General features: G+C 37.4%; 1 protein-coding gene across 3 annotated transcripts in view; it reads right to left on the minus strand.

The window, feature by feature from the left end:
- The window catches only part of ELF9 (RNA binding (RRM/RBD/RNP motifs) family protein), a 29,741-nt gene extending 18,403 nt beyond the window's left edge, over nt 1–11,338 (minus strand). The window contains exons 1-2 of one of the 3 annotated variants that reach the window (XM_088977980.1): nt 11,087–11,338; nt 4,464–4,574 (exon numbers count right to left, since the gene is read on the minus strand). In XM_088977980.1, coding sequence (XP_088834106.1) covers nt 4,464–4,574; nt 11,087–11,132 — 157 coding nt within the window. In that variant the 5' untranslated portion in view covers nt 11,133–11,338. Of the gene's footprint in view, nt 1–4,463; nt 4,575–11,027 lie in introns of all 3 variants that reach the window. The other 2 variants (XM_088977981.1, XM_088977982.1) reach the window with 2 other exon arrangements.
- Between the last annotated feature and the right edge of the window lie 256 nt (nt 11,339–11,594).

Genomic DNA, 11,594 nt, shown 5'->3' on the forward strand with positions numbered 1-11,594 from the left:
TCTTCACAATTACTGAGTCAGGATGGAAAGTAGAATTAGATCTACAGAGGAAAAAAAATATTATGGAGAAAAAGAATAACAACAGAGGAGATTTCATTCAGTTGAGCGAACTGTTTGGGAATAGCAAGAAACAGATGTTTTGTATTCCAGAAAGAAAACGAAAACAGGGATGGTTGAAGTTTGCAGAAGCTTTAGACGATTACAAACAGAGAAGATGATTAGTGGAAAGGGCAGCAAAATCACCTGCTACTCCATTAGAAGTCTTAGAGGCTAGACAAAAAACTGAAATATACAATGAGAAAGAGAAGACAAAGGATATCAAAGGGATGTGTGGCATTTCCCTTTGCTCAAAATTGATGGAGGAAGGTAGTTTGGAGGAATGGTGAAAGTGGTTAGATTGGCAAAGAAGATGGAAAATTAGGAAGGAGTCCTCCAAGATGTCATGGCAGTGTTTACGTCAATTGAGAAAGCAGCCCTTATCCCATTGAAGACAATGCAGTCAGACTGGACCTGGGGTTAAGCAAGATAAAATCACCAGCATGACCACCCTTGAGGGGAAGGTGATGATTGAACTGGAATTTGGGGTTTAGAAGGGGGGTAAGGGAAAATGAATGTTTGTCATTGATTCTCCTACTTGAAACTTTAAAGAAGGCTTCTTTGGATTCTTCCCTTGAGGATTCTAGAATTTGGTCAACATCTCCCGATGGCCACTTCTTGCTCATCCTTCTTTAAATCCCTTACGGCCTTACCTCGGCCAGCTTTCGAGGGGTGGACTTCCCAATTAAAGAAATTTGGAGTAAGCCCATCCCACTCAAAATTCAAGCTCTCTGCTAGGAAATTTTTCTTGGTAAGGTAAATACGTGTGACATGCTACATAAAAGAAGGCCTTCTGTTTGCCTCTCTCCTCACATGTGCTTCCTTTGTAGGGGTAACAGCAAGACTTTATCTAGAGGTGTAAATTAGGTCATGACGGCACGGCATGGCATGGCCAACGGCAGCCCATGCTTTTGGCAAGCCAGGTTGTGCTTGCTACCTCTGGGATACTTCATAGGCCCAGCCCGACACGGCCCATGGCACAGGCCAAGGCGGGCCTAAGCCATGCCATGTCGTGCTGTGGGCTGGGCTGGTTCACAGGCCAGGCCAAGCCATGAGAGGTACATTTTTTAAAACTTTTGAAAAATAAAATAATGAAAAATTTAAAATAAATTAACAAAATAGACAAATTTTGAAAAAAAATATATCAAAATTTTATATATATATTATTATATAATTATTAATATTATTACATATACATATAAATATGTATATAATTATCCGTGTTGTCGTGTAGTGTCGTGCCAGCCCATGGGCTTGAAAAACCAGGCCTAGCACGACCCATACCTTCATGCCATGCTTGGCACGATCCGCGTGCTGTCATGTTGGGTCATGGGTGGCATGGCCCAATTAATAGCTCTAACTTTATCTCATTTACTTTTCTCCTATCCTTGTTCTGGGAATTTGGGAGCTTTTTTGTTCTCTTTTTGGTTGCAGGTGGGTCCCACCCCAAGATGTGGAAGGTCTCTTCAACCCTAACTTCTTAAGGCAACAAAAGAAAAGGGGGAAAAGTGCTTTTGAGAGCCACTAAGGTAGCAATTTGTTGGGTGGTGTGGAAGGAGAGAAGTAGTCAAATTTTCTTGGAAAAGATTCAAAGTTTGGAAGAGGTGATAGACAGTATAAAAATAGAGGCTGTGTTCTGGGTAAAGACTTTGGGTATTTTCTAAACCTTCTCATTAATTGATTTTTTCGGGGCCTAAACCAAAATAGCACAGCCATCAAGAGCAAAGGACAAAATCAGGATGAATTGGAAACCCCCATAAGGCAACAAAGTAAAATTGAACTATGGCTGGAACCGGGGGGGTGGTTATTAAAAATTTAGATTGGCTACAGAAATTCTTTGAAGGCTGAACTGATGGCTTTGTTGCAAGGCCTCAGGCGCGCCTTTTAAATCACTGGCTCCAATGTCTGGTTGGGGTCATCTTTTTTTATTTTGTATAACTTTTCAAGATCTATGCGTCCAAGGGCTATAGGCGCCTTTGTCCTACTAATCTCGTGTAAAAAAAAAAACCTTTTTTGGCCTCAAATTGCAACTTTTATTTTTTTTATATATCTTTTTAAAGAGCTACACAACAAGGGTAGCCCAAGTCTCCGCTATGACCCATAACCCCCCTCAAATTGCAACTTTTAATATTTTTTACAAATAAAAATTAAAAACATAAATTAAATATAAATTAATGCACATATTACACGTAGAACATAATTGTACATTATTTATTGATAAAATACATGTTTATACATACATATTGCTGGTGTGGCATGGTCTGACTCATTCGACCCGGACAGTCGAACCGGTGACCCACAACCTGGAGGCGAAAACGGTGCAGCCTCTGGGTTGTTTTTTAAAACATGATTCCATGCAAGTAGATATGTTTCATAAGAAAAGCATAGGAGAGGAGATATTTCTGTGCTTTTTCTGTTGATTTTAAATAGTGATCTGTCATATTTGACGTATAGACATACAGATCTAAAGTGCAAGTGGAAAAGAGGAATTCAAGCAAGAAAGAAACAACAGTCCTACACACGTGTACATGCACAAACACACAGTTCTGTAGCATTTGCACATCGATGCACAAGAATAAAACTTTCAGCCAAAGAATAGTTCCAATGAACAGAAGCATGAACCCAAGAGATCAATTCATCCCTCTAACATTTGGTTATCATGCATGTACACAATCAAATTAGGGAAAAGTTACGGTTAAAATATATCCTTATCCAGTTGTGCTGAGAAACAAAAAAGGTGAGATAGCATATGCATAAGTTACAGAAATTCCACACTAAACCCAGTTTTCTCCAAGTTGGCAGTTCATTGCATGCATCAGGAGTTCAAGACCACCCAAAATCATTATCACTTCCTTTGATCAGAACAGCCTAAGATCTCATTAAACATGGAACCTAACGATCTGATTGGCATGTTGCTCCAAATAGCCAAAGGGATACACATGATTCAGAATGGATTCATCCAAGAAATTTTAAATAAGGAAATGATAGTTGGCCTTCTTCAATTAAAGTCTTAGTCCATGAGATGTAGGATACCACCTTGGTTTTCTTGTATTTACCTATATGTTGCCTCTGTCATGGTGTTTTTCTACCAGTGTTTTAAAAGCACAAGGAACATTTTGCGCCTGGCAAGGTGTCCACCTTTATGAAGCAAGGTGCAAAAATAAAATAAAATTAAAAATTAAAAAGAAAAGCCAAAATAATTCAAAATTTTCAAAAAATAATGCAGATTACTAAATTATTAAACCAATTATTAATTAAAAATATAAACTTAAATTTTCAAATAAATGCCTTGAAAAACATATTATCTCAAATTAAAATACATAAACATAACATGTAAAACATATTTAAAATAAAAATTTTTAAATAAAATCAAACATAACATATAAAACATATTCAAGCATGTAAACTCTTAATCTCTTTATTTTTTCCCAATTGCATTACTTCAAATAGCTAATGTAATGTTAAACATTATGCATTCTTGATTCTACGAGTCACCTTCATATCAAACCCCTCAAGGCAAGCCCAAAAAAGACCACATTAGGGTCTTAAATTCTTAATCCCTATAAAATAAAGGTTTTATAACTTTAAGTGTCTTTTAAAAATATCTTTTATTAGGATGAATGAATGAGCAACATTAGCAAATATGGGGTTTTCAGAGCTTCGGTGAGCAAATGAAGCGAGTGAATCAGAGCGGCCCAGCTGCTAAACAAAAAAAAAACAAACAAACAGACAAAAATGCACAGATTTTCAAAAGGCGCACGCCTGGGCTGAAGTGCAAGGCACACCAGGCACACGCCTTTTGAAAATACTCCGCCTGGGACATAGGCAAGGCGCGCATACCCTAAAATGCACATTGCTTGTATGCCTAGGTGCGCCTTTCAAATCACTGGTTTCTACCCTGTGGATGGAACTGGCTTTTTATTATTAAGAGAGTTTGTGATATGAAAACTTTCTTATGATTAATAAAATCTCCATTACCAGTATAGGAAAAAAAGAAAGGAAAGAAATGTGCAGATACATGAGATGGCTAACTATTGGATGATAGGAAGGGAAAAAATGTGTTGCCCTAATAATAACTCACCCTAACAATAATGGTTGTTTATGGTGCCATTTATATCCATAATTACAAGAAATATGTCAAAATAACCACCTCAAGAAAGTAGGTGTTGAGGATCTTGATAGGGTGCTCTTTTGTATTTTTGCTGTTGTTTGGCAAAGGAAGAAGTGGTCTATAAGAGGAAGTGGTTTTGGGTGTTTTTTGGGTTTTATGTCTTGGAGGTTCTTAATCACTGGAGATTGTATCTTATCATAATCTCCTTTTAATAAATTTGTATTTACAATTAAAAAAATAAAGAAGTAGAGCCCACCTTGTAACTCTGAAATTGCATAGGGGCCAACATGTTCTTGATTCTCCCCAAGAATGTACCATCCCACCTCAGGAACATTTTCAGAATCCGCATCTCCACCATTCTCTGAAACTACAAAATCAGGGAAAACATGTTAGTTATCTTTGTTTTATTCCTCATTGCTAGCAATCCACAACAAAGCCAATAACTATAGCATTTTAAAACCAAGGTAGCTATCAGATCTAAAAAGATTAAGAACCTCACTGACTGGTAGCAGTTTATTTTGTGGAGGTTAATTTTCAGGCTTGGTACCACCTCAAAAAGAAAAGAAAGGAAAAAGAGTGGGACGCAAGAAAACAAAATCATGCTTGGCTCAGGTAAAAATAACTGAATTGTCTCCGAGTTCCAGTAAGGATACTGAGGCTACCATTGGTAAGGTGATAAATCAAAAGGCATTTTTTAACAATTAAAAGAAGTTCCCATTATAAACATCCAAAAGGTAACTAAGAAGTTATATTCCCAACAAAGGGTTCCATGTACAACAATATATATATATATATATATATAATAAAAACAAAATGTCAAAAATATAAATTTATATGAAAAAAACTAACCCCGTAAATGTTTTCTTTTTTGCATTAGCATGCTTAAAGCAAAACACAGGTAGAACCCTCATCTGATAGAAAAACTAATGAAGGGGCCAAAGCGATAAACTAAACAAATTAAACAAAAAAAAAAATCTCAGGAATGTGTATAAGTTATGCTTATTTTTCAGTCCCAACGGGACAAGGGATTGAGGGAAGTTTCCAATAGCAGAAATGTTGGCTCTGATTCAAGGTTGAAGGGACATAATAGTGGAGGGAGACTGTCAAGTGGTTATTTGCTGGATGAAAAGTCAAGAACAAATACCTTGGAAATTTAAGGCTTTGGAAAGGCTGGCTGTCTCACTAGGTTCCTCCCTGAATGCCTTGTCCAGTGGGGTCCCTAGAAGCACAAATATGTTGGCAGATTCTTTAGCAAGAGATGGAGTGGGGAGGGATTTTCTGCTTTGGGATTGCCATGGGCCATGTTGTAATTTGTAGAAAAGGAATCTTGGTAGCGTAGTAGGGAAATTGTTTTTGTTTTATTACAATGTTTTTTTTTTGCTCCAAGGGGCTATACAACGGGGGGTAGCCCATCCCCCAACACTGGTGCATGTGGGATTCAATCCCAAGCCTCTGCTACAACCAGCAGGAGGCCTTACCAACCAACCAGTTGGTTGTTCTAATGTTTTTCGCTTAGTGAACAGCTTGATTTGATTAATGAAAATCTTCTGTTATTTATTAAAAAAAAAAAATGAATGTGTATGAGATACAATCAACCCAGGCTATTTGTGATACAAAATTCCACTAATGGTTAGCCATGTGCATGTTGAACCTATCTATGGCAACTGCATCTAATAAAAACCCAATCGCAAGTAGTAAAGGCATTGAGGGAATTTGGGAATATATGGGGTTCTTTTTATGGATAACATGAGTTTTATTAGATGATAAAAGAATGAGTTGATTACATGTGGTACATAGAATGTCATGCATTCTTCTATTGAGGCTGGCACATGTCCCCTCCCCTGGCCTTACATTTAGTCCCCTCTACAAGGTACTCCAATGCCATGCATTCTTCTATTGAGGAGTTCGCTACGAAAGCCTTCGAAGAGTTCAAGAGGAAGAAGAAACTATGAAGAAAAAGGAAAATGGAGGTGGGGAGATGGGATGAAGATGATGATGGTCAGGAGGAGGTATTTGAAGGGGAAGGTTAGGGTCCTATTACCGCTGGGCTCATTTTGCTTGCACCGCAGTCATCTCAATTGTGAAGTTGTTCGATGATATGATCCTAGAGGAGTTGGTCTTCCTTTCTAATAGTCTTGTAGCTGGTGGAGGTTTTGTGTCTCAGCAGTCATCTTCTCTCTCGGGCGATATCTTATCACCTTCCTTCTGTATTCTCCTTTTTTATTTTAATGAAATTTTTATTTTGCTTTTCAAAAAAAAATGAATGAAACAATTATTATGAGATTGTCATTTCTTTCTAAGAGGTTTGATCTCCCTGTTGAGGTTGATGCTTCAGGGAAATCTAAGAGAAAATAGGCTACCTCTTCCCCTGATTGAGAAGATTATATGACATTCAGATCTAAGAAACAACAGATCCTAGGTTGATGAGAACCAATTACATGGAAGAATGGCAGAAATGGAAGAACAGTTCCAACACCCCAAAGCTTCCCAAGAAAAGCTCTATGTGAAGTTGAAAACCATCTTGGGGTGTTTGGACAGATATATAACAAGCCACAGGACAACGAGATGTCTCCCAACAGAGCCCCTCAGCAGCTGCAGCAGCGCCAGTGGCTACACAAGGTGCTAGTAACCATGCTTTTGGTCAGTTCAAGGGTGCTCAAACCCATGTCATGAAAATGGATTTTCCCAAGTTTAATAGGATGACTTAGAGCTAGTGAAGAAAACATTCTTGATGCTTGCTTTTATTGGGACAAAGATTTGTTATCCATACGGACCAGAAGAGTTTAAAATACATCTTAGATTGAAAAAACTCAAGCCAAGTCAGAAAAGGTGGTTTTCCTGTTGGGGTTTGACTGTGGTATGGAACACAAAAAATGAAAGCAAAATTGATTGGCCAGTGCCCTTTTCATAGAAAGGAAGGAGTAATTGAAGGAGAAATTCAAGCAATCTCATCCCAGTGATTTAATAGGCATGCCTGAGGTGCACAGGCAAGGCGCATTTTAGGGGCGCACACCTGGTGTTAAAATTCTGCGCTTTTTGCTTTTTTTTAATGTTGTTCATTCATTCATTCCAATAAAATATCTTCTTAAAAGGCAATTAACGTTATAAAATCATTACTTATGTGAGGAATAAGAATTTAAGACCCTAACATGGATTTATTCAGGCCTGCCTCGAGGGGCGTGGTACAAAGGCAACTCATAGAATCAAGAATGCAATAGGTTTTACATCACATTAGCTACTTGAAGTAATGTAATTGAAAAAAAGAAAAAGAGATTGTGAGTTTTACATGCTTGAAAATGCTTTACATGTTTGCTTTTATTTTAAAATTTTCATTTGAATACAATTTACATGTTATGTTTATGTATTTTAATTTTAGATAATAGGTTTTCTAAAACATTTATTTTAAAGTTTAAGTTTATATTATTTATTAACATTATATTTAATTTTTTTTAATTTTTGCATTTTTAAAATTTTTTTGTTTTTTTTTTAATTTTCTGACTTTTTTATTTTTTAACATTTCTTTTGTATTTTTGCCCCTTGCTTCAAAAGGGCGAGTGCCTTGCCTTGCACCTTGCGCCTCAAGCGCAAATTGGCCCTTGCACTTTTTTTGCACCTTGCACTTTTAAAACACTGTCTCATCCCCACTCCTTCTAACTAAACCCCAAAAACATGCCACCCGTGATGGTTTAATGTGGCACAATTGTTGGTTAGTTTCAGCCCAACATCAAACTTGAGGAGAAAAGTTTTTAAAGAAATGCTCCCTAACTGCTAGGCATTTGGGCTATCAAAACACATCATAACATGAAAATTATTTTCCACTAGCTAAATTACCAAAGGAAGTGAAGAAATGGATCCAAGAATTTGAGGTATGTAAAAGAAATAATGCAAAGAGCATAGCATTATCAGCGGTGTTTTAAAAGTGCAAGGCGGAAAACACACACACACACACAAGGGGCATTTTGTGCCTAAGGCATTAGGCGCAAGGCGAGGTGTGCACCTTTTCAAAGTGAGGCACAAAAATGCAAAAAATGACAAAAATTTCAAAAAATGCAAAAAAAAAATAAAAAACATTAAGCATAGTATTAATTAAAAATATAAACTTAAATTTTAAAATAAATGTTTAAAAAAACAATTATCTCAAACTAAATACATAAACATAATGCATGAAACATATTTAAAATGAAAATTGAAAAATAAAATTAAGCATAACATATAAAACATATTCAAGCATGTAAAACTCTCGATCTCTTTAATTTGTTTCCCAATTGCATTACTTCAAAAAGCTAATGCAATGTCAAACATTATGCATTCCTGATTCTACAAGTCACCTTGTACCAAGCCCTTGAGGCAAGCCCAAACAAGTCCATATCAGAGTATTAAATTCTTAATACATATAAAAAAAAGATTTTATAATTTTAATTTTATTTTAAAAATATCTTGTATTTAAGATGAACGAATGTACTAAGCACTGTCTCAGCTGCTCGACATAAAAAAAAAAACAAAAAACAAAAAACAAAAAACAAAACAAAAAAAAGAGCAAGTTTTCAAAAGGTGCACACTTGGGCTGAAGTGCAAGGTACACCAAGCATGCACCTTCTAAAAGTGTTGTGCCTGGGACCTAGGCGAGGCCGCGAGCTGCATACCATAAAATGCACCTTGCCTATGCGCCATCTTTTAAATCATTGGTTATCAGGTTTGCTCCAACCTCTACCCATTCCTAATAAGATATGGACTAGACACTGATCAAAAAAAAAAGATATGAACAAATATCTCTATGGATTGCAAATAAGGGTTGCCAATTTTAGGCTGAAGGTCAGTCATCCTAGTAGTAGTAGACCAACTCTCTAAGTATAGGCTGTATAGCCATTTTGTAGCATATTCTCACCCCTACAATGGGCAAATGGTGGTTGAAGTATTCATGGACACCATTCACAAGCTCAATGTCATGCCAATGAGCATCATTAGTGATAGTATTCCAGCTTTTACAAGCAACTTCTGGATGGAGTGGTTTAAACTCCAATAGATCTCTTAAAATGAATTAATAACATCCACAAACATATGGGCAGATGAAAGTTCTAAATCGATGCTTACAGACCTACTTGCAATGCTTCACAAGTGACCAACCACAGTCATGGGCACTATGGCTTCCCCTAGACGAATGGTGGTATAATGCCAACTACCACTCCCCCATAAAAACTACACCTTTTCAGGTTGTGTATGGGCTACCAAAACCAACCTTGCTCACCCTTGCACCAGGAAGTCAAGCACCACTACAATGCAGACCGTAGAGGAGAAACTTTTTTTTTTTTGATAGATAGACAGTAGAGGAGAAATTGCAACAGAGATGGTGTTAAAACAACTAAAGGAGAGCCTCAACTGTGCACCAAAGAGAATGAAGAGAATGGATAACAAGGACAGGTTGAAACATGATTTCTAAGTAGGTAACTGGGTCTTCTTGAGACTGCAACTGTACAGACAAAGTTCAGTGTCTATTAGGAATCATAGCCCTTTTAAGGTCATCCATTGCATCAGCAAAGTAGCTTACAAAGTGGAGCTTCCAGTGACCTTTTTTCCATGTATTGTGGCTGAAGAAAAAGAATGTCAGAGATCAATCTGTTACAGGCAAGGTTCAAAGATTTGTCACATATCAGGGGGTCACTGATATGCTAAATCAGAAGGCTTGTCACGTATCAGGGGGTTTGTCACGTATATCACCACTCAAAGGTTTGTCACGTATCGGGGAGTTTGACCTATTTCAGGGGATCTATTTTTGAAAACAAAAACTAAAAAATAAGGATGGGCACAAGGTTCAGAGTACCGATACACCTCTTGCACCGTATCGGGGTGTATCAATACTTTGAACCTTGGTTACAGATGGAATTTTACCCTTGTTGGAAGCAGGAGATATACACACCCATAAACAACAGCTACCTTGGATTGTTGGATGGTGAAGACAGGGAATCAAGCCATTACTAAGGTACTAATTTAGTGGCAAGGAATGCCCCAGCTGATGCCACATGGTAAGAGTTCGAGGGACTAAGCATGCAGTTCCCAGATGCTAGCCTTGAGAACAAGACTAAACCGAAGGGAGGAGGCATGATACAGAACTCCACTAACAGTTAACCACATGCATGTTGAACCCATCTGTGACAGCTGAATGTAACAAAACTCCAATCACATGAGTAGTTTATGCATTTAAGGAATTTGGGAATATATAGGGTAAGTTATTGTAGTAGACTGATGACGGGACAAAAATCACACCATGATGAGTGGTCAATAATGATGCCATGATAAGCTGTCTTGAGTAAGGATGTAATAAGTATTCTAAAGGAGAAGCCCCATTTTAGACCTTGCCATGGTGAGAGACTCTCCTTCAATAGGGCATGACTAAGCCACTAATTTCTCTTAATTGCCTACTCTAAGCACCCAACCAAAGACCTAAGCTGATGATAGGATAAACCCAGGGAAAAAAAAGAAGAAGAAATGTCTAATAGTTCAAAAACTAGACAAAAGACCCTTATCGTCCACAATAGGAGAACAAAACCTAGTTAGGTTAACTCTTATGGAGCTAAACCCAGCCTGGAGATGATAAATTCAATCGAACAGCCCAAAAAAAAAAAATCAAGCACAACCGAAAACAGAACAACGGCCAACTCCGAATATCTATACCTAAAATGGAATTGAATATAATGATAAAAAGTATCATAAAAAACAAGACGCAAAAGCAGAGCCCACCAAAAGAATTCAAACTTTAACTTTATACCCTAGAGATTATCTCCGAAAAATAAATATCTATTGAACATTTGAACCCACTATAAACCTGCAAATAATTGTCGAATCGTCGGAAAATGGAGGTAGAATTCGAAGCAATGGCCAAACCTTTCATCTCATCGTGAAGATGATCCCCTTCGGTCGCAGTAGCCATCAGACGTAGGGACTAGGGAGTGTTGAGAATGTGCGGGAGAGTTCTTCAGTTTCGCGATCTTTCCCACTGTTTATTAACAGCTGACAATCTATTTCGCCGTGTTTCTGAAATGAGCAGCAATGATTTCCTTCTCTTTGGTGCAGCCGTGCAGGATATCAGCTGGTCGGGTCCGGTTAGGGCTGAGTATTAAACTGAGGCAACAGGACATATATATATATATATATATATATATATATATATATATATATATATTATTATATGACCTTACCTAGGCCATTTATCGGATCGGGATCGAATCGGATGTACCTAAATCCGAGTTCGATCCGACATTCGGTCAGGTTTACCGTTTATGAGAAGTAAATTCGAATTCAAATCCGATCGGATTAATCGGATTTCGGATTTCATCCGAATCTGATAAATAATACCCCAAACTGAGGCTTCAACAGTAGTTACAAAATTGTG

The sequence above is a fragment of the Nelumbo lutea genome, chromosome 3 (genome assembly GCF_056320005.1).
Source record: "Nelumbo lutea isolate HS-2025 chromosome 3, American lotus-T2T, whole genome shotgun sequence".
Classification (NCBI taxonomy): Eukaryota; Viridiplantae; Streptophyta; class Magnoliopsida; order Proteales; family Nelumbonaceae; genus Nelumbo; species Nelumbo lutea.